Genomic DNA, 24,541 nt, shown 5'->3' on the forward strand with positions numbered 1-24,541 from the left:
ACACCTTAATCATGAAGAACACATGGAATTTAGCTAGTAAAATTGATTTGTAGATATCTTCTTCTACATTGTTTGACTTGTTTCCTTGCCCAAAACACTTCGAAGAGTGCATTTTGCCCCACCCCACACACCGAGGCCTTAGTGACGATATTTGCTTTACACTGAGCTGTGATGTACATGGAATGGCTTAAGCTTGATTTTCATTTTGTTAATCATTGCTAAACTTGGGAAAAGTGTGGAGAAACAAGTATTAAATGAAAAATGAAATGTAAACCAACTTTCAATGATATAAACTTAGTGAAAATATGCTGGAGATGTCTGATATAAACTTTTGTTCAGATTCAGTTATGTCCTCAGATCCAGCTGGCACAAATAGGGTAAAGGTTGTGCTTATTGAGTGTTGAAATTTCAATTTGGGTGGCAAAATTGTCACAAAATGCTTGAATGTATCCGTTTTATTCCAATTGACTAAAAGTGCAAGGGAAATGTATGATAAATCTTTCGTAGTGTCAGTTTGATTTCGTCCTTTCGACTTGACACAGCATGAAAACGAATATTTCTGCACAAAGAGATTTCTGCGAGCTTTACAGAAATGGACAGTGCTCACTTAAGTGTAACATTCTGACAAAACTTTTACTTTCATTGGATAGATGAGACGCAAACCCAAGATTATATGTGAAAAAATTACCCACGTGTTGTGTATTTTTTAATTCCCAGGACTTTTTCAAAGTGTAAACTTTTTTTTGATAGGCACTGTAGAGTGGTCAGGCACCTCAAAGCACTTAATACAAATCTGTAATAAAGAACCTAAGTGATAATTTCCATAGTCAGCGTATCATATATAGGTAGCGCATGGAAAAAAACAAGTGGAATGCCTCTGGCTGTCTCACCTACATCACGCGGTTCAATATAGCAGCAGTGCTGACTTTCAAAACTACTCTAACTCGCACAAGATGTTCAGTGATACATGGTTACTCTTTATGTCCACTTTTTATGAACTAGACCAATAAACTTTCAAAGTTATGATGGTAATTCAACAGATTCACCCAATTCGGCCAAAGTTCATTGACCCTAAATGACCTTTGACCTTAATCCTGAGACCAGAAACTTGCACAAAATGTTCATTGATGCTTGATTACTCTTATGTCCAAGATTCATGAATCAGATCCATAAACTTTCAAAGTTATGATGGTAATTCAACAGATACACCCAATTCGGCCAAAGTTCATTGACCCTAAATGACCTTTGACCTTAATCCTGAGACCTGAAACTTGCACAAAATGTTCAGTGATGCTTGATTACTATAATGTCCATGTTTCATGAATCAGATCCATAAACTTTCAAAGTTATAATGAGAATTCAACAGATACCCTCAATTCGGCCAAAGTTCATTGACCCTAAATGACCTTTGACCTTAATCCTGAGACCTGAAACTTGCACAAAATGTTCAGTGATGCTTGATTACTATAATGTCCATGTTTCATGAATCAGATCCATAAACTTTCAAAGTTATGAGAATTCAACAGATACCCTCAATTCGGCCAAAGTTCATTGACCCTAAATGACCTTTGACCTTGGTCATGTGACATAAAACTCATGCAAGATGTTCAGTGATAATTGATTAACCTTATGTCCAAGTTTCATGAACTAGATCCATATATTTTCTAAGTTATGATGACATTTCAAAAACTTAACCTCAGGTTAAGATTTCGATGTTGATTCCTCCAACATAGTCTAAGTTCATTGACCCTAAATGACCTTTGACCTTGGTCATGTGACATGAAACTCTAATAGGATGTTCAGTAATACTTGATTAACCTTATGGCCAAGTTTCATGAACTAGGTCCATATACTTTATGATGTTATTTCAAAAACTTAACCTCAGGTTAAGATTTGATGTTGATGTCGCCGCCACCGTCGGAAAAGCGGCGCCTATAGTCTCACTCTGCTATGCAGGTGAGACAAAAACCACTACCAAAATTTGGTGACGATCAATCTATGAGGGCCTGAGATATGACATCATGAATACATAATTAGCCCCATTGAAGTCAATATGTTATTGGCCTGGTTCCTAACGTTTAGATGATGAAAATGGACTAATTTCCATTATGGTACAGAAAGTGCATGACTACCCCTTCCTTCACTAAACCTTTATAGTCCAGGATAGGCCTCATAGAAAATTGACCAAACCTTGTTTTTTTATATATACAATATTTTTTTATGGTTTCTTGTCAATTCGAGGGTGCTGATTACGAATCTGAATGATGCCACTCGTGTAACCTTGAGCATTTTCCGCAAATTGGCAAAATCCAATATGGCCGCCAAAACATGCAAATTACCCATGAAAATCATAAAATTGTCCTCACATTGGCTGTGAAATGCATGAAATTGTGTGGTAGGAGTGAAATACAATCTTAAAAATAAATTTTGACAAAATATTTATTTTCCTGATATTCAAAATGGCCGCCATAGGCCATTGTATACACTATCATGTACAATATGAATAGGGAAAACTAGTTTTCACAAAAATGAGCACTAAACTGCAAAAATCGCGATGTATGAACGAAGTAATATATGCAAATCATCATTACTAATGAGATATAATATTTATTATGTCAAATATTTGAACATTGCTGTATTTTGATATCTTAACTAGCCGCCACTGGTCCAAAGAGTATTGATGATGTACAATGGCAATGGCCGGGGCCAAAAAATGACATGATTGAGCATTAAAATGCAGATTATTAAGATAAACGAGTGGAATACTGACTAAAAACATAATTGTAAATATGCCATTTATGTGGTAAATGCTGTATTTTGAAATTCAAAATGGCCGCCATAGCCCCCATATTAATCATGTACAATGGGAATAGAGAAACTAATTTTCACACGAGTAAGAAACATAAAATGCATGTAATTGTGATCTATGAATAAAATATTGTCTGACAACATGTTTTATAGCAAGACATATCATTTCTTTTGTCATGCATGAGATAAATACTGTATTATGAAATTCAAAATGGCCCCTATAGGCCCTAACAGTATTATCTACAATGTGAATTGGGACATATAGTTTTGTAAGAATTTGGATTTGCTTGACTATGACATCCATATAATCCTGTTGTACGAGTAAAACGTTATTTGGAAACATTGTTTTTTAATTATCGCATTTCTTCTTCCATATAGGTGATAAATACTATATTTTGACATTCAAAATAACCTCTACAAGCCCTAAATAAATTATGTAACATGCAAACAGGGAAACTAATTTTCACAAGAGTGAGAATCATAAAATGCATATAACTGTGATGTACGGGTAAAGACATTGTCTTAAACATTATTTCTAACTGAATACATCACATATTGGTCGTGGACATGGTGGAGGTAATAAATGCTGTACTTTGAAATCCAAAATGGCCGCCATAGGTCCTAAAAGTGTTGTATACATTGTAACATGGGACATATACTTTTGACAGAATTTGGCTTTGCTTGACTCTGAATATTGCATATAATTGTGAATTGTGATGTAAAGGTGAATTATTGTCTAAAACAATGGTTTCTAACTAGATATATCATAATGTTGTGTAATTAGGGTGATAAATGCTGCATTTTAAAATTGAAAATGGCCACCATAAGCACTTATCGTATATATACAATTTGGGTGGAGACAAATGATGTTCACAAAAAGGGCATATGACAGCCATTTTGAATGTTGAAATACAGTATTTATCACCTAAATTACATAAGATATTATATATTTTGTTATAAATCATGTTTTCAGACAATATTCCACTCATACATCACCATTTGACCAAGCAAAAAAAGCCAAATTCTGTTTCAAATGATTTGTTCCCATATTGTGTATAATACCGTAAGGGACTGTAGCGGCCATTTTGACTTTAAAATAACCGTAATTATCACTTAACTGGCAGAATAAATTATATATCTTAATAGAAATTATGCTTTCAGACAATATTTTACTCATAGATCAATATTACGTGCCTTTATGGTGCTCACTGAATATTGGTTTCCCACTTTGCATTGTACATAATACGGTTAATGTCGATGGCGGCCATTTTGAAAGTCGAAATACAGTATTTAACACAAACTTGAAACCTGAATGATATATTTTGTTATAAAATACGTTTTTAGACAGTATCCAATTAATTTATCACATATATATGCATTTTATCGCTCAATCTTGTGATTTCTTTTCTCCCATTTCTCATTGTGTATAATACTTTTAGGGCATTTGGCAGCCATTTTGAATATCAGAATACAACATTTACCACATACATAGCATATTAATAATATATTTCGTTAATAATTATGTTTATAGACAGTATTCCAATTGTTTAATCTTCATAATAAGCATTTTAGTGATCACTCTTGAGAATTTTTTGGCCCCCATTGCAATTGTATGCAATACTGTTTGGGCCAGTGGCGGCTATTTTAGATATCAAAATACTGCAATTCTCCCATATATGACATCAAAATTATATATCTCGTTAGTAATGGTGATTTGCATATATTACTTCGTTCATACATCACGATTTTTTGTAGTTTAGTTTCCCTATTCATATTGTACATGATAGTGTATACAATGGCCTATGGCGGCCATTTTGAATATCAGGAAAATAAATATTTTATTAAAAATTATTTTTTAAGATTGTATTTCACTCCTGTCATACAATTCCATGCCTTTCACAGCCAATGTGAGGACAATTTTATGTTTTTCATGGGTAATTTGCATATTTTGGCGGCTATATTGGATTTTGCCAATTTGCGGAAAATGCTCAAGGTTACACGAGTGGCATCATTCAGATTCGTAATCAGCACCCTCGAATTGACAAGAAACCATCAAAAAATATTGTATATATAAAAAACAAGGTTATGCCTCTTCTATCCTGGACTATTATAAATGTAGGCTAAACCCTCATGTACCAAATACATTGCTACAATATTTCAACAGACTTCAGACTTTGTTCTAGTCCAATAAAAAAAATTGTGCTGGTTGCTCTTTGCAAATTTAAAGATGGAATAAAAATGAGTTCTTGATGGGCACACATTCCTTTCTCTAGCATTTTCTTTGTAGGATCAAAGCTCCACTGTTCCAAATCAGATTCTGCACAGTTATTTGATATGCTTAGATAAAATTCATTGAACAGTATATATCTCAGACTGAGAGCAAGAAATAAATAATCTTCATGATCAAACTCCATGATTTTCTTTTCATATCACTATCTGCTATTTCATGAGTAAATAATACCACCCCAAACTGCCCTTCTAAAAAATATTTTGGTATCAACTTGAAATTGATAGCTTTGATTAACAATACAGAAAAAAATCCTGTTAACAAACTGAAAACAATACCTCAATGACTCACTGTGGAGGATAAGTATCTTTTTGAGGCCTAATCTTTTTATACTGGTATAATGCAGAGCGGCCAACTTGAACAAGAGCATAATTTGAGTATTTTAAAAGTAGAAATCAATATTTTGGTGAGGGAATCAGTATTTCAGAAGAAATACCATAGTTTAACACATAAAACTGAAACTTAGAAATCAGTATTTTGCTTGAAACCATCATTATTCTTCTCATTTTCAGTACTAAATACTGAAATTCAGTACTATAGTTGGCACCTCTGATAATGTAATTAATGTGTCATGATACAGTTTTCGACCATTTCATGATTTTCTTTTCATATCACCAAGCTGTTATTTCATGAGAAACATCATTTTAAAAATCTCATTTGGTATCAATTTGAAGTTCATATTTTTGCTTGACAAGACAATCAACTTAATCCTAGCTCTCAACATGCATGCAATCCGAAATCAATACCTCATGACCCACTATGGGTGCGTTTATTTGACACTTTTTTACCCTAGAATCATGATTCAAATCACGATTCTGCAGAATCACGATTGCGTTTAGTCGAAATTGAATATAATCATGAGTAGAATCACAAACATGAAACACGAAAAAAGGGGCGTTTGGAAAGACGTTTCTGTAGAATCACGAACGAAAAAGGTCGTATGAACGATATCGTGATTTGAATCATGATTCTATGACGTCATTGTGTCATGCTTCTTCCGGGTTCGACTCAAAGGCGCGCGCTGTGTTTCGTGCAGGTTAATTTTCGTGTAGCATACTAGCAGTATTGCCAGCATTTACGAATTATCATTCTGTGTACTGTACCCCCGGGGTTGTACTGTAGCGTCATTTGTATATTTCATTGTTTTCATCCATCATTTCTTCAAGTTCCAAAGGCACAAATTGGACTGACGATGAACTCAGGGCTCTGCTTGTGCTTTGGGCTCAGCCTGAAGCACAAGCATCCCTTACAACCGCGTAGCCAGGATTTCATTTTGGAGGGGGCGGTAAATGTACGCAAAGCGTGCCAACACTTACAGAGCGCGCAAAGCGCTCTCCCTACCACATCACAGGGGGTGGGTGCAGGGAGGGGAGTTTCCCCCTCCCGCGCGAAGCTTTTAGTGTTTCATAAATTAACATGAAAAGGAGTCGTTCCTCTTGTTTCTAGTACCTCCAATTCGGTTGACTATATTGTGATTTTGAATCTTGTTTCCAAATAGTGATTGTGAACGCACAAAAGAGGTATGCAATAGAGGAAATTATAATGATAATAACTCCGCGCGAAGCGCGGAAGCTAAAGCGTTTTATCAATTTTTCTTGCCATAAAAAGGGTCCCGAGAAAAGGGTATTCTCAAAGATATATTGAATACTTTCTTTGGACAGATCAGATTTGATTACAAACAATTTAGCAACAGTGCATATTTTTAACTCGCAAAACAAAGGAGAAGATGGGAAGAGGAAGACATTCCTCCCCGCGCAGAGCAATGAAACTCTGAAATTTCAAGGGGCGGACGTTTCATCAAATGTAGATATCTCTAATACCCAATCGGCTCTAATTCAATTGATTTTCTAAGATTATTGAACTTCATTACAAGGAAAATAGTGCGCAAAAAGTTGAAACTTCTGTGATTTATTGAAATTATCTATCTATATAAAAAAGGATGCCTAATTTTTTTTACTTATCCTGAAGCGCTTCATTTTGAATATAAAGAAACTTAAGTGTCATTCAAAATTTCAAACTGAGGGCGCAAAACAGGACAGGAGATGAATGTATACAGGGAAATGATGAAGTTTAATACAATTTGATAAAAAAATATTGTACTCTTTTATTTAATACCACACGAATTTCATACCTTCCTCTTTTAAAATTAGGAACCAGTTTGCCCCAAAATTATGGTTGTTTAGTAATGAGCTGAAAAGCGGGAGAAGTTGACTTTATGGAGGTGACGGCAGAAACTGATATAAAGATTTTACCCGCTCGGAGCCGACCAGACCAGAAGTTGCGCAATCAACATTGAAAAAAAAAGATAACTTCATACATGTATATTTACTTCGGCCTAACCTTACTCAAATTAATGCCCTAATGTATACAATTTTAACTTTAGCCGGCAAGAAGCATATAGCTGAGGTGGAAAAACAACTAGGGTTAGAGAAAAGGTGAGGGAAACAATGGAGAACTTAAATATTGTCATTTAACCGCGCACAGCGCGGAAGCAAAATTCATATATAAATTTAGAGCAAGAAGAGTGAAGGAGTTTCTCTTTTGAGAAAAAAATAAAGAATAAAAAAAAAAGAAAAAAAAACACAAAGCTACCTTTCTTCCCTTTCCTCCCTTCCTTTTTCCTTTTCTCCTCTCTTTTTTCCCTTCTTTTTTTTTCTTTTTGGGGACGTTTTGGGGGGGGCGACCGCCCCCACCGCCCCCCCTGGCTACGCGCCTGATCCCTTACCAGGATTCACAGAAATAAGACGATCCCTTTCAGCGGCGCTTGCGAGGGAGGGATTTCAACGGAGATGTGGCAACGCCTGTCGAGACAAAATTAACAGAATTCGTGCCCAGTACAGGACCATCATAGACAAGAAAAATCGATCGGGAGGTGGGAGGATGATGACCCCTTCTGGTTCCCGATCAAAAACAATACGAGGTACAATACACGGAATTCTGGAAGTAAAAGATTTATTTTTCGGAAGCCGAGTAAGCGTTGCACTTGCACAAACGATCGCGCGTTAGCTCCGGCGGCAGCAAAAATCTAGCAGCCGACGTGAAGTTAGAAACACGTGCGAAAATGTTGACCTATACTTCCTGGGTCAAACTGCGCACTGTGATGCGCACTGGATCGGCCCGAATTCAGGGAGAAATAGCATTAGAAAGATGGTCGCTGATTCTGTCGGATCGTGATTCATGCTGCTGTTTTGAATCATGATTCAAATGGTGATTCAAATCATGATTCTGGGTCGAGGTCGCATAAACGCAGCCTATGGTGGATACAGCATCTTTTCATACTGGTATAATGTCATAAATGTGTCATGATAATTCTACCTCTTCTAATATAACAACAACCAATAGAAGGGCAAACAAGTAATAGGTACATGTATTTCACTTGAAATATCCTTTATCAAAGGGGATGCATCTTTCTCTTATCTGCCCATTTGTTGGTTAATTATTCTTATCAAGCTGACCTACACATAAACCACTTTGAGTCACTTCCTTGTAAAAGTGTACATATGTTTCCTTGAAACAAGAGTGGAAATCACTCCTCCCACATTCAGAATCATGTAACATTTAAACTCTTGACATTTTAACACCAAAGCTTTCAAAGAAAAACAGAAGGGCTCAAATCAATTTTTGGTAAATTCAAAATTTTGGTATCCAAAATCATATGATTATGGATTAAAAAAATGAGACCCTATCTTTATTTATTTTCCTATATTACAGTATCTATATGCCTAAAAAAGCAGAACAAGACTTTGACAATGCACATCTCAATAGATTAGCTTGATGATAACAAATTTTAAAATATCCTTCTCTCTCAAAACCACTATTTAAAGGACTTTTAACAAGTCTGAAAGCCTACCCTCGAAATGTAATGTAAGCCATGAAGAAGCCTTTTATGGGCGAGTATGACAATCACCCAAATTTGTTCAAAGCAGGAAATATCCCACCTTGATATCACAATAACACACTTCCTTGCAATACAGGGGATAGCATATCAAAAGTGTTCCATCTTTCTAAATAACCAATAATCACCACATATGGCAAAACCAGACTGCAAATATTTACTGTAGACTAAAACATCCAAAATGAGATTGTTAGGATCGAGGGGGAAGACAGGAAAGTGGTAGGACAGAAGCGGAAACTGAAGCTTGGTCTAACAACCTGTCAATTTGCAAGTCAGGAAATTTTTGTATACAAGCATTCCATTTAATACCCCAAACAATCAGAGCAAGTTATTCATTGTTTTCAAATCAATAATTTATTTTTCAGATGCAACTTACACTTTCATAATGTGGTTTCGAAAATAGATTATGTGATTGCACTTTACAAAAATACATGTAAATTATTATTAAAGCTCAACAGAAATGGAAGTTTTGTTTATAAAATCTGTCTTATGACTGGGGTGAGGTGGGGGGGGGGGGGCACCGTTATAATATAGACACCATGCTTGTACATAAACAAGTACTGATCCTTTGATCTTTAATGGAATACCCTCAACAGAACAGAAAATGGCAAGTCCAATGTTTAATGTATTGTGATTTTGTGTCCTTTCCTTAAGAGTGTCGCTAAGGTGAGCCCATAATACGCCCGTCTGAAACACAGAAAATGGAGTTACTGGTCAAGCAAGAAAAGTAGAAGGTGGCGACTTCACCTTCTGGCCTCAAAATCAATAGAATGGCTAAGATCTATGCTATTATCATACACACCAAATCATACGAGCCTAGGTTAAGTTAAAGAGAAATTCCAGTAGTTGCAATAAACACCGATTTCATGAGAAAGTCTGTAAAAGAAGGCTTAATTGTCAGTATATCATCGAGGATCTAGATCTGGTACAGTTACATTAACTGAACTTTGTGAAATCTTGAAATCTACGCTGAAAAATGTTCACACCGAAGATCCCCAACACAGATAAGCGCACGTTGGACAATGTATAATTATTGCTTATATAGAGCGTCGGGCCCGACGCTCTACCCGAATCCTGTGCTTATTTGCAGATTTCTCAGCAATTACACAATTTCTTCCAGAATCCTTTGGCACATGCGTTTTATTTATACAAACAGACACTTCGGTGGTCATTTCATTGGATTCTGTATGAACTCATTTTGATATCGTTACCAAAACTAGCATTTACCTTTAAACTGAAGTTATTGCGTTTACAAAGACTGCAGAGTGGTAAGATGAAAATATGTCACTGTGGCCTTGACCTTTGACCTCAAAATCAATAGGCTTCCTGAGATCCATGCTAGTATCATACACATAAAATTATATGAGCCTAGATTAAGTTAAACTAAAGTTATCATGATTAAAAAAACTGCAGAGTGGTAAGATGAAAATATGTCACTGTGGCCTTGACCTTTGACCTCAAAATCAATAGGCTCCCTGGGATCCTTGCTAGTAATCATACACACCAAATTATATGAGCCTAAGGGTGTTTTCACAAACCTATCCTCCAATTAGCCGCCTAAGAGTAATGCGGATAATTCAATAAAAATTGCGTTCATAAACTCCGAAAATAAGCCGCATTATTTTTACGAGCGCCCGTCCTGAAAAAGGCGGATAATCGTCATGACAACTGGACACGCCCCCTCCGATGCGGTTGTGTTGGAAAAGGGTGACCTTGTGACCGCACCATGGCAATTATCCGCATTATTTGGAAAGGCGTTCATAAACTCAAAATCTTGTCCTGATGCTGCTATTATTTCTTTTCATTTCATTCGTTTATTTCCATTTTCAACAATTACAGTTTCTTCTGTACATGTTGACATATATAAATAACAAAACATATTTCAATTATTCCTGTACAGAAAATTATATTCAAGATTATTACAAATCAGGTTGAAAATGGAGGAGGCTGCTAAAAAGCGGAGCTTGTAGAGTGCAGCCTCCTAATAAATATTCTTGCAGTTGTTTAGCATATAAAAAAAATAAGGTACCAACTTGAGCATGACCAGTTGAATTAAAAAGAAAAATTGGAAATAAAAATAGAAAAAGAAATAAGAAAAAGAGAGATTAAAGGTCTCCAGAATCCAGCCCCAGCACTCACAGACGGACCTCGCCGATCAACAGGAAAACGAAAGAGATGTATAAGTGTACGTGACATGATAAACATGTTTGATAAAAAAATACAAGAGCTTGAGTGATGAAGAGTTAAATTCAATGGTTATCTTGAAGAATTTTTTTGAACTTATATTTGAAAGAATTATGCGGATAATAGCAGCATCAAAATAATGCGGATAACTCTGGTCCTCCTCCAATTTTACGACCATATTATGCTGCTATTAGCCGCATAATTGGGTTTATGAAAGGGGTATAAGTTAAGTTGAACTGTAGTTATCACTCTTACAAGGACTGCGTAAGGGTACGATGAAAGTATGTCACTGTGACTTTGACCGTTTGACCTCAAAATCAATAGGCTTCCTGGGATCCATGCTAGTATCATACACACCAAATTATATGAGCATACTTTTTAGGTTAAGTTAAACTGAAGTCATAGCGTTTACAAGGAGAAATTAATGGACGGACGGACACCAAGCGTGATACTATGATACATCCCGTCGAGACGGGTGTATAAAAACAGGCAAATAGTCTTTGACTGATATTGACCATGATCATCTAATAGAATGTTCTGTGAAAACTGTGAAACAGATAACATTGAGAAGTATTTTTGTGATGAAAGGTGTAGCTAGTCCTTTAAAAGAAGAATATCTAAAACCAGATTGATCATTTGGATGAGAGAAATTCTGGTTACTCTGTGAGTGGAAGAAGAGTAGTCATATAAGTTGAGACACAGCATGACGAAACACTTCCATTTGAGAACACTATACCCCAGTTCCCCTTCTCATCAATTCTCTTCTCCAAGTACGACAAACCGTAACTGCCTCAAGGAAGCAATTTAAGTATCAAAACACTTGTTTCTTGACGTTGGTCCGAAGATAACACAACAGCCCGGCATATACAGTCACAGCAGGGGGCCACACACGATGGAATGCATGCGCAGCGCTGAGTGCGGTCCCTGTAAGCATGCCGTCATTTTTATTCGCTTACTTTCCTTATTTCGAGGTCGATTTTCTTCGTTCAAAATTGAAAATGGACTAACATTGGATTACTGCATACAACATGCCTTTGAAAACGTGATTAAATATGGAAAACAATAATTTCATTCCGAAGGTCCTACTACAGGCAGAAAAGTCTTACGTAATAGCACAGCTGTTGTTTATCTTTTCGTCCTTTGCTCAACGCTCATATACTGGCCTGTGGAGGTGAAATCGAGACAGCGGGGATTACCCCTGGATTACTTGGCCAAGCGCGGTTGATAAGGGCTTGGAATGATTTTTAAGAGATCCAAATGGAAAATGGGGTATAACACCGCAGTTTGCAATCTGAACTGCGGTCTTTGTCCAAAGGGGGGTTTGACGTAATGGGGACTTACTTTACACACAACCCCCCCCCCCCACCCAAACACATTAATAGGAAAAATTTTTTGCTGATCATGGCATGCCACAAGTGTAGCACATTTAAGGCATCAAATTCAAAGGACAAAATCAGGTATAAATATGTTTGTGAGTAAAACAAATATGTTTTAGGGGTTATATAGATGTTTAGGAGATAAAATTGTTGAAAACGATTCGAAAGTGAAAGTGCTTTGTTGAATTTGACCATTGGATATAACTTTTTAGGGTGCATGGGTCACTTGTGAGTACAGTAATATCAGTGCCCCCCCCCTTGAGATGAAAAGGCCTAATATGTCCATCATTAGCAGTGACATACAGTCAAATTGCCCAGAATATTAAGACAACTCATCATTTTTCTCTTCACTGCTCATTTACTCATCACTGCCAGGACTTATCATCTCATCCAAATTATCATTCTCATCTTGTTTTTAGTCCTTTCATATGACTACACCTTACAACATTGCCATTTATTTTCATCTCTATCACTCCACCACCTTTCAGGACTAACTACATGGTGAACCGTAAACTGCTTGCATTTTATCTATAGATACATGTACCACCATGCAAACCTTCAATGATTAACTGAAAACCCTTTTCAGTATTAGTTTCTTATTCACATTCACTGGTAGTTTACTTGACTAATAAAATAAAATTAGAACTTCTCAGAGTAGCATTGCATTAAATTTTTCACAAAAAAAAACATTAATACAAATGCCCTCAATTTCTGGACAAAATCTGCTGTTACACCATAATTAACATACTATCAGTTGCATTTTGTCTAGATTTTCATACAAAGTCAACCTGAACATTATATTGTTTGAATTGTAATTCAATTGATTGTAGTAATGAGGTCCTTGATTTTACCTAAATGTGCATGATATCATTTGTTTTCCTTCATGACATTGCAAACCTCAACTATCAAGCTTTAAAATGGCACTAAACATGGTAATTTTAAACAAAAGGTTTAATTTTATTTCTTTGACAGACATTTACCTTGCAATTGTCAAATATTGAACAGATACCAGCAAGTACAGTTTATATAGTACATGCAATTAAGATTCTAGGCCTGTGAAAGATCATGCTTCTTTTAGAGTGCTGACACCTCATTATCATTATAATATCATCATCATCATCATTATCATCACCATCACCACCATCACCACCACAACCCACAACCACCGCCACCATCATCATCATCATCATCACCATCATCATCACCAACATCATCATCATCATCATCACCACCACCACCATCATCATCATCACCACTGCCATTATCATCATCATCATCACCAACATCACCACCACCACCATCATCACCACCACCACCATCATCATCATCATCATCATCATCATCATCATCACCATCACCACCATCACCACCACCACCATGATCTGTAAGGTGTCTAGGCATGGCAAAAGCCCACAACAAGTCGCACTGTGATATTATCAGTAGGACATGAATAGTGGTTTTGGTCATAATAGTCAAATCTCAGTTTTTAGTATTGCTTTCAAAAAAAGACAATTTTTTTTCTATAATTTAACTGTAACAAATGGATGTATAAACACAAAGCTATACAGCTGTTTTGACTGCTTTATTTAGACCCATCATTTGTAATTTTTGGATTATGTTGCAATCTGTTAATCTTCTTGTTGAAAACCAATGTATTTCCCTTTAACTAATAATTAATTTCTTGGTGACTTTTCATAGGTTTGCCATGCCTGGTTGCCTATAATCATTGTTACTATTTATATGATCAACATTATTACACATTTTTAATTGGTATTACCTTATGAATGCGGCCAGACCTGGTGCCCATGACAGCTACTGTATCTCTGCCCATGGTAAGAGTTGATATTGAGGTATAGTGACGGCCATGACCACCTCCATTAAGATAATCATACGCATTCAGTGTGTTCTGCGCTTGGATGGGATGCAGATCACCAGTCCCACAAAAAGAATTATCAACAGAACGAAACTGGGATAAAATTGAAAAGAGATCATGAAAGTAGGATCTATAGCATTAGCCATTCATATGTATTGTAATGCATTATAAGACTCATCACAATAAATTTCTAGACAATATCTCAATCCATCCCTTCATCTTTATTCATTTAATAATTAACTAGAAGTTTGCTTTTCTTTCTCTACCAAGATCATCCACAAGATTACAAGCATGAGTGTGCCTTTGTACAAAACATAAACTTACTGTTGCAAAACTGCACATAAGATTGTCTGAGAAGTGCCTCAAACCTTGGGAGCCAAACCCATAGAAACAGTCCTGTACACCTCGAGTGACTTTTCTTATGATCTTTTTCAAAGTGAAGATACACAAGGCCATATTGCCAGTCGGTTGATCGGGTGCATCTGGGGAGCTTTCTGCAAATAGGCCAAACAAAGCCTTTTTCCCAGTCTTAAAGTTGAGTTCTCTGGCCAGATCTGAACCTACGGTTCCAACATGAGCCGCCTGAAGCAGGTTGTAGGTACGGCCACTAGCATAGCTGTTGCACTCCAGTGGTATCTCAGTGTAAGAATAGTAAGCTGGAATATAGAAAACATTCAGTGGGTAATTTCTACAAACTATGCTATATAGGTGATGTAGGGTCCAAGATGAGAATATTTTTGCCCCTACAAAAACAATAGTGTCGCTAGGGCTAGCACATAATACGCCCACCTGTAATGCGGGAAATGGAGTTATTGGTCAAGCAAGAAAAGTAAAAGGTGGCAACTTAACCTTTGACATCAAAATCAAAAAGGCTCCTGGGATCCATTCTAGTATCATACAAACCAAATTATAGGAGCCTAGGTTAAAGGTCAAGTCCACCGCAGAAAAATGTTGATTTTAATCAATAGAGAAAAATCAGACAAGCACAATGCTGAAGATTTCACCAAAATCGGAGGTAAAATAAGAAAGTTATGACATTTCAAAGTTTCGCTTATTTTTAACAAAATAGTTACATGAACGAGCCAGATACATCCAAATGAGAGAGTTGATGATGTCACTCACTCACAATTTCTTTTGTTTTTTATTATTTGAATTATAAAATATTTCAATTTCTACAAATTTGACAATTGGGACCTCCTTGCCTGAAGCACAAAATGTTAAAATAATGGAATTCCACATGTTCAGGGAGGAATGAAACTTTATTTCACATGACAATGACGAGAAAATCAAAATATTTTATATTTCAAACAATAAAAAACAAAAGAAATAGTGAGTGAATGACATCATCGACTCTCTCATTTGGATGTAGCTGGCTCGTTCATATAACTGTTTTTGTGAAATGAAACGAAACTTTGAAATGTCATAACTTTCTTATTTTACATCCGATTTTGATGAAATTTTCAGTGTTATGCTTGCTGAATTTTTCTCTTTTAATTCAAATCAAGCTTTTGTTGAGGTGGACTTGTCCTTTAAGTTAAACTGAAGTTATTGCGTTTACAAGGACTGCAGAGGGGTAAGATGAAAAAAATGTCACTGTGACCTTTGACCCTTTGACCTGAAAATCAGTATGCTTCCTGGGATCTATGCTAGTATCATACACACCACATTATATAAGCCTAGATTAAGTCAAACTGAAGTTATCGCGTTTACAAGGAAAAATTAATGGACAGACGGACGGACGAGCGTACGTAATGTGCTTCCAATGGGACATTGGATATTATGACCCTGATTTTAGCACACAAGCATTTCAAGGCTGATAAAAAATGCTAATGGAAAAATATAATACAGTGAGCATGATGAGAACAATTTTCCGATGTGAGATTTGCATTAAATCCCTTTGATTCATGAATAAGCTATACAGCTTGCACTAAAAAGTTGAGGGTATATTAAACTAGGCTTTTGGACATTTATGAGGGAGATAAAATTAGAAATTATTTTGTCAACTACTCAACTACAGACTAAAACAAGAGTGTCGCTAAGGTGAGCACATACTAAGCCCGCCTGAAACATGGAAAATGGAGTTTAAGGTCAAGCGAGAAAAGTTGAAGGTGGCAACTTCACCTTTGACTGTCTGACCTCAAAAGCAATAGAATTCCTGGGATCTATACTAGTATCATACGCTTACAATTCCAAAGATTCCTTATTCCAAAGGTTCCTAATTCCAGAGCACATATATTGCCTATACCTCGATGTTTGTTAATCCAAAAACGAAAAAGGGTCCATTAATCCGAACACGACTCCCCCGGGATAAATTGTAACATGCACCTGTAATCCAAGCTATACAAGGGAAGTTAAACAAAGTAATGCAAATGATCAGATCTAAGCCCTGATCAAGTCTTTTGGGTGGTGACATGATCAGGGCTTTAATATAAAACAAGTCACGCACCTCCGGCAGTCTCGCCTGTATTATGCGATTCGATATAATGAATGTGAGAGCAATGGATAGAATTCTTAATGAGGTAAAAGATGAAATGATCCATTCAACAAGGCATAGCCAAGTTTTATGGATCATTATTTCATCTATCACCGAATTAAGTATTCTGTCCATCGCACGAATGAAAAAAAAATCATTATTTGGTTTACATGACATCTTAAAAATGATTTTTTTTCATATGAAATTCATGAATTTTGAGTTTGGTCTGTTGATTGTTACATCATTACAACATGCGCACTGCTGGCTGGTGCATGAGCTGGAGTCTCGGTGCGTGAGTGCAATGGACAAAATCGTATGGATCCAAAATTGCACAGTTGATAACGTCATTGTAAAAAGGGCTGAATGAACAATATCAAACAACCAATCAAATCACAAGGATCTATCTAGGTGTCATACAAAGCAGCAGTGCTGACTTTGAAAATGACTATAATCATTCACAAAAAACACCATTCATATGATGATGAAATACTGCAAAATGTTCAATGATCCTAAATGACATTTGACCTTGATCGTGTGACCGAAGACTTGTTCAAGATGATCAGTGATACTTGATTACCCTTATGTCCACATTTCATGAACTAGATCCTTAAACTTTGAAGGTAATTCAACAAATATCCCCAACAGGCCAACACAGCTAAAGATCATTAACCTTGGCCATGTGACCTGAAATTTGTGCAGGATGTTGACTGATGCTTGATTACTCATATGTCCAAGTTTCATTAACTAGATCCATATACTTTCAGAGTTATGACATTTACAAAATTTAACCTTGGTTGAGATTTTGTTTTGATTCCCCAATATAATCTAAGTTCATTGACCTAAATGACCTTTGATCTTGGTCATGTGACCTGAGACTCATTAAGGATGTTCAGTGATACTTTACTACTCTTGTGTCCAAGTTTCATGAACCAGATCCAATTAACTATCAAATTTATGATGGAAATCAACAAATACCCCCAACATGGCCAAAGTTCATTGACCCTAAATGACGTTTGACTTGGTCATGTGACCTGAAACTCAGGCAGAATGTTCACTAATACTTGATGACCCTTATGTACTAGTTTAATGAACTAGGTCCATACACTTTCTAAGCTTTGATGACATTTCAAAAACCTAACCTTCAGTTAAGATTTTGATGTTGATTCCCCCACATGGTCGAAGTTCATTGACCCTAATTGACATTTGACCTTGGTCATGTGACCTGAAATGCCAGCAGGATGTTTAGTAATACCAATACTTGGTAACCCTTCTGTCCAACTTTCATAAACTAGGCCCCTTCTGTCCAAGTTTCACGAACTAGGCCCATATACTATTTGAGTTATGATGATATTTCAAAAAAACTTAACCTTTGTTTAAGATGTGATGTTGACGACACGCCATCGCAAAAGCGGCACTTGCATGTATAGTCTCGCTCTGCTATGCAGGCGAGACAAAATTATAAAATACTGGCTTTTGCAATTTTCCCACTTCATTTTTAATCTTTTTACCTTTTATCCTGTCTGCATATGATGTCAGAATAACTGTCTTGGTGAATGAAAAGCAAAAACTATGAGAAATGGAATTTACATCATGGGCTTATTAGAGAAAGTAGATTTAGGGCTTTAGATGGTGACTTGATATTTGTCCTTTTCAAAGATTTCTCTTCATTAATTTATGTCAACTTTTTTTCAGACGAATAAGTAAATCAATGATTATTGAGTTGAAACAAAGTACACAACTTGTATGCATTATTTGTTATGTCAAGTCAAACAAACATGTCAATGTATTAATTGTCTATCTTCATTAGATGTGAAATTCTCCAGTCTGGCAGTCTCAGTTCTACCCATTAATTGATAGTCATTGAGTTGTAATACAATAAATCAATACATCGCATAAAAAATTGCAAGCGCCCTCTTGAGAACCAATATTTTTTAAGGCAAGCATGAATGTTTGCAACAGCTTGAAATAAAAAATAAGTTCAGCAAATAGGCAAAATAGAACTGTATTGAAAAGTGCAAATTGAATCTCAGTTTACAAGGGAAAATTTTATTGTTCTTTCATACTTTGTTCTTGGCTGTTCTCTTGCTTTTTCATGCCTTTTTTCCTGTGTTTGTTATTTTTTCACCTAAAAGTTCTCTTTTTCCCACCCAACTGAAAGTGGTTCCCAGGGTACATGCCTCCAGAAGCCATCATTATGCTACTGCAGAGCAACTTAGCCATATTTCAGGTCCCAATAAACATATTGGCGTACATTTTCATCATGGTATGGTACTCTTTAAATGCCAATGCCAGTTGAGTTCCTTCAAACAAATCATGATTCATAAAATCATTGTGCCAAAACTGACCAACCACTCACACTTTCAGTTTCAATGAAATATTTGATATAGAGTCTACTGTATACCTACCATCATCATGGTTGCAAATTCGAACAACCCGAGAATGATAGTATTCAGAATCAACATCTTCTTTCTGAACAGTGGTAAAGTAGCTGAATCCATCATGCTCAAATCCATTGATATACTTTATTGGATAGTTATGAGTATATGTGTCCTTTACGTCTATGTAAGTGAAACGCCCAAATGACAAATCTTGATAGGCCAAGTCAAAAGTCCAGCGACTGTTCCTTTGCAGTAAAGACTTAGTAGAAATGGCATGTTGGCGGATAAGTGTGTTGTTGAATAGAGGATTAAAGCTTGCCCCAACAAACAGAGCAGTACTCATGGATTCTTCTCCATTTGTGTTGACAACAGATGGTCCATAAAACGCAACTACAGAGTCACCAATCCCCAGTGAGGATTCCTCATGGTGAACCGGATCATGTACACGAGATTGGACAGTCGTGATGGAGTTGAGATGATGAAGCACACAAGTTCCATTGAAAGCGCTTCCACATGCAATTAAGAAATCATTTTCCTCATCGATCAACAGCACTTTATTTTCATTTTCCTCCCAATCTGGAGGAAGGATACATCCAGAGCCTCCAGCAGGACAGAAGTTAGTGATGTCTGCTGTGAGAGAGCTCTGCTCTGCCTTTAAAGAAAGGTTAGAGGTCAGGTGGTAAATGTAATTGATCCCTCCTAAATAAACATCTCCGGTTTCTTTGTTCAAAATCATATGCTGAAGCGGTAGATTAGGTTCAAATGTTGTAACATTGTTGAGGCTGACATGACAAGTTGTCAAACTGAGTACAGAGAAGAGGGTGATATAAAGGAAGTAGAACACTTGCAAGTGAGATCTAAGAAGGGCTGCCATTGCTATCAGGATCGAACATTTGGAGCCAGATGATCCTCACGAATTATGGGTGATCTGTAGAGCAATGCTGTCAAAAAAGTGGGAAAGTAATAAATAGGAAGTATTAAATAAAATCAGCAACTTTTCAGCATGGTGATCATCCAGCATTTTGATTTGTCTCAATAGACTGAAAGGGCATCAATTTGCAAAAATATAGATCACTGACATAAGTCTTGAAGAAACATACATGTAGCCTACATGACAGTAAAATAAATGAAAGAAAACTGGAAAAAGAACCTCCATATATGTCTTTCGCATAAATAGCTGAAAATCTAAAAAATATGAGCAAGATTAAATCCACATTAAAACACCTCTTTCACAGTGAAAGATCTTCCTTACACAACTTTCATAATGATCCACCCACTTGATTTCACTTACGACACCAGTCATCAGCTCCCTGAGACGTACATGTATATTGCCAAAGTGATCACTTCAGGATGTAGCTTATGTGACACCCCAATACAAGGTTGAACTTATGTATAAATCTCTGTCTCTTTCTTTTTCAGTCTTGCTGCATGCTCTGACTTTCAAATTGTTGAACCAATTTAAATACACATACACACAAATATCCACACAATCTTTCATTCAGTACTTCTGCATTTCTCTAGCGATGGTTCTTCCTCAATAAAAAAAGTCAGGAAGGATTTGAGCAGCACAGTTTCCTGCTAGCTACCAGCTTCCTACTTCAGAAAAAAAAACCTGAATACTTGTATACCCCAATTTTACTCTATCTGCATTGAAGTTTTGAAAGTTCATACTGTCAACTTTCTGCTGATCCATTTAACTTTCACTATTATTTTGGGTCTTTCCCACTTTTCTTTTTGTATTCAATAGTTTGTTTAATCCTATTTCTCTTCCGCTGAATTTGCTCAGACTAGCATGCCTTTATCTTTGGCCACTGAACTTTTTGTTATGTATCTCTATCTACCCTGTTATTTCCCAGAGTTTGTAATTCCAAACTCTTATTTTCTACAGTTTCTTCACTCCTCTAGAGAAACTGCATGGGGGGTGAGATTAGGGGGTAGAAAACTAGAATGCATTACGTCACAGCTCATCATAATTGTCAAACCCCCCTCTTAGCAAAAAGCTATATCCAACCCTGCTAATAAGACCGATATCAAAATTTGGCCATTCTGTGCTCAATGGTCAATCGCAGGGTCAAACGTATTTGGGGTATGTTTTTTTTCCAAAGCTTTTTTTATGAGTAGCCAAATGTGTTTAAGGGTTTTTTTCCCCCAAGCTCTTTTCCCGGGGTCATATTCTGGCGATAACTACCGGTATTTAAATAGGGGCCAAAATGTGTAAATAAAGCAAGCAAAAAACTTGTTTAGGGGGTGTTTGGAAATAATTTGGCTAGCGTGTGTACAGCAATACATAGACTGTCCCTCCTGGAAGAGAGTGTGTAACAGAGAGCAATGAAGCTAATCTCATAATTGAGAAACTTATCTAGAGCAACTGCAACATTTGAAACTACCATCTCTTCTTCACAGATGTAAGAGGAGATATGATTGATGTTTACATGTTTATTCTTGGTAATGTATGACTCTAGAATTCATCTGCTTGTATGCAGTAAGGAAGGGACGATAAGAGGCCATTCATAGATACTTCAGAAGCAGTATGCAATGCTTGATCTAAGGAAATTCTCCTTTTCAATTTGAGCAACTGGTAACAAGTTCTTGAAACTGTGTCTAACGGGTACCAGAAAATATGGCATCACCACCTTCTGTAAATTCTTTTAATCAGCAAGTATGATAATAACAGGAAGAATATTGCTTTTGTGTACATGTACATGTATTTGAATACTGTATTTTCTTTTGCCACTATGCAACTACTTGCCACAAGCAACTTCTTGAAATGAAACTGATAGTGTAATATGGAGCATACAGTATATTTCTATTGATCAATCAACAGGCATGCTCCTACAGTGTAAGCACCGTTGTATTAAAGTAAAGTTAAATATATAATGACATCAGCATTTTCTTTCTTTACATGATAAAAAAAATGATATTAATAGTGAAATTAAGCACAGTTTTCGACCATAAAACAAAATCAGGAAACTGTGAATTGTAAAATTGAACATGTATTAAAAGAAAAAAAAAGGAGACACATTCACCCCACACCCATCCTGTCTGGTACATGTTATATAGATTTCCTATTTCATTTTCAAAGTGCTCTTGATGTATTGAGGAAAAACAAAACATGCAAACAGTGGGTGTGGTAGGATATTAGCTTAAAGAAAGCATTTATATTGTAATTGTAAAGGGAAAAACTTACAAAATTTACAATTAGCCTATATTTTCATGAACCATAATAACTTTTATGTAACATGTCACCAAGAGGTGGTTCCATAAAACACTTTGTTTTGAAATACATTTCAAAAGGATTAAAAAATAATCACAACCCTGCAAGATAAGTTCAAATAATATGATGAAACAAAAACAAAACAACAGAAACACCTACATGTATATCAAGTCAAATGCTGAGGTGTTATGAAACCACAGTAACCATACATGCAATCACCCAAAGCACTCTTAACCTTTATAAAGCCAATAAGATAAACTCAAACTTATTGACAAATTGTTTTCAGTGCTCACTTCTACATAAGTGCAGTTTTTTCTACTGTTTTTAATTGTACAAACCTTTAATAGCTAATCTGTACAAACCTTTAATAGCTAAAGTTTCTGCTTATTTTATAAACCGGTTTTTATACCCTATTTCACTTTTCAATTTCAGATTTATAAAAGCTTAAAGGTCAAGTCCACCTCAGAAAAATGTTGATTTAAATCAATAGAGAAAAATCAGACAAGCACAATGCTGAAAATTTCATCAAAATCGGATGTAAAATAAGAAAGTTATGACATTTCAAAGTTTCGCTTATTTTCAACAAAATAGTTATATGAACGAGCCAGTCACATCCAAATGAGAGAGTTGATGACGTCACTCACTCACTATTTCTTTTGTTTTTTATTGTTTGAATTATACAATATTTCAATTTTTACGAATTTGATGATTAGGACCTCAATGCCTGAAGCACAAAATGTTAAAATAATGGAATTCCACGTGTTCAGGGAGGAATGAAACTTCATTTCACATGACAATGATGAGAAAATGAAAATATTTCATATTTCATATAATAAAATACAAAAGAAATAGTGAGTGATGTCATCAACTCTCTCATTTGGATGTAACTGGCTCGTTCATATAACTATTTTGTTGAAAATAAGCGAAACTTTAAAATGCCATAACTTTCTTATTTTATATCCGATTTTGATGAAATTTTCAGTGTTATGCTTGTTGAATTTTTCTCTTTTTATTCAAATAAATTTTTTATTGGGGTGGACTTGTCCTTTAATAAAGTTTTCACTTAAAAAAAATATTCATTTAGTTTTGGTTTATAAATTACTAAATATCTACAGGCTTGGTGTTTTTATTTAAGTATTTTGATCATTTTTTTCTCATTTTCCATATATATTTACAGAGAATTGTCTCATGATAATACTAATAGTACTAAGTTAGTAGGTCCTACAATTTTCTCATAGGGCCTACCCCAATTTGTTTTGACAGACCAAGGAGCTCCTTGAACTTGAAGTCCTTGACTGTTTTCTTAGCATACTGGTATATCATTTCTCAGGCCTATCAGGATGTCTACTCAGAATTTGTGGTCAATTGTGAACACCGAGGCCGATGATTTGAAATTATCTTCGTATGAAATTATATGCACCCCATTCTCTCATTTTCAGTCCAACTTACGATTTTGCGACACGCCCACGATATGGAGAGATCAGCGGCCTAGGATAACCGCTCTTGAAGCCAGGCTCTTGTCTCTCCCCGCGATCGATCCATCCCAATTATCGCCGGCCCGTTTGACTTTCACTCGCGGCTCCTATATCACAACGTGTTACAAGGTAGTCATCAATTCTGTTCTCTCAGCATTTCGGTTTCTTCCAAAGACTTGATGATTAATCATTTAATAAAGCGGTACTCTGCATTGGCATTTAATAAAAACAAACGTGACCTTGCTTACTCTTCGTCCATCTCAATTTAAGTTGAGATCACATACCGGTACGGTCCCGCATTTGAGAATTTTCCGGAAATCCCATTCCCATTATTATCTTGTTAAATCGTACCCCGCGCGCGCGCCGCGTATGATCGAAACTATTTTTTAAAAAATATAAAAAAAAATAGGCCTATTGTATTACGAAGAAGATCAATTGATAGAATTATATATTTTCCGCTTATTGAAATGGAAGGATGGGGGGGCGGGGGGGGGGGGTAGCTGCTTTATTTCTATCTGGGATTTTTCTCGACATCATATATATAATAAGAGCTTAACTTTTTAATTGCGAAAGGATTA

General features: G+C 36.0%; 1 protein-coding gene across 6 annotated transcripts in view; it reads right to left on the reverse strand.

Annotated features, from left to right (window-relative positions):
* Window positions 1-24,269, reverse strand: part of LOC121410774 (hepatocyte growth factor receptor-like) — a 45,088-nt gene extending 20,819 nt beyond the window's left edge. The window contains exons 1-4 of one of the 6 annotated variants that reach the window (XM_041603073.1): window positions 23,938-24,269; window positions 19,302-20,215; window positions 14,748-15,079; window positions 14,328-14,516 (exon numbers count right to left, since the gene is read on the reverse strand). In XM_041603073.1, coding sequence (XP_041459007.1) covers window positions 14,328-14,516; window positions 14,748-15,079; window positions 19,302-20,148 — 1,368 coding nt within the window. In that variant the 5' untranslated portion in view covers window positions 20,149-20,215; window positions 23,938-24,269. Of the gene's footprint in view, window positions 1-14,327; window positions 14,517-14,747; window positions 15,080-19,301; window positions 20,216-20,526; window positions 20,890-23,937 lie in introns of those variants that run through there. The other 5 variants (XM_041603076.1, XM_041603075.1, XM_041603071.1 and 2 more) reach the window with 5 other exon arrangements.
* Window positions 24,270-24,541: the final 272 nt, after the last annotated feature.

The sequence above is a fragment of the Lytechinus variegatus genome, chromosome 3 (genome assembly GCF_018143015.1).
Source record: "Lytechinus variegatus isolate NC3 chromosome 3, Lvar_3.0, whole genome shotgun sequence".
In the NCBI taxonomy this organism is placed as follows: Eukaryota; Metazoa; Echinodermata; class Echinoidea; order Temnopleuroida; family Toxopneustidae; genus Lytechinus; species Lytechinus variegatus.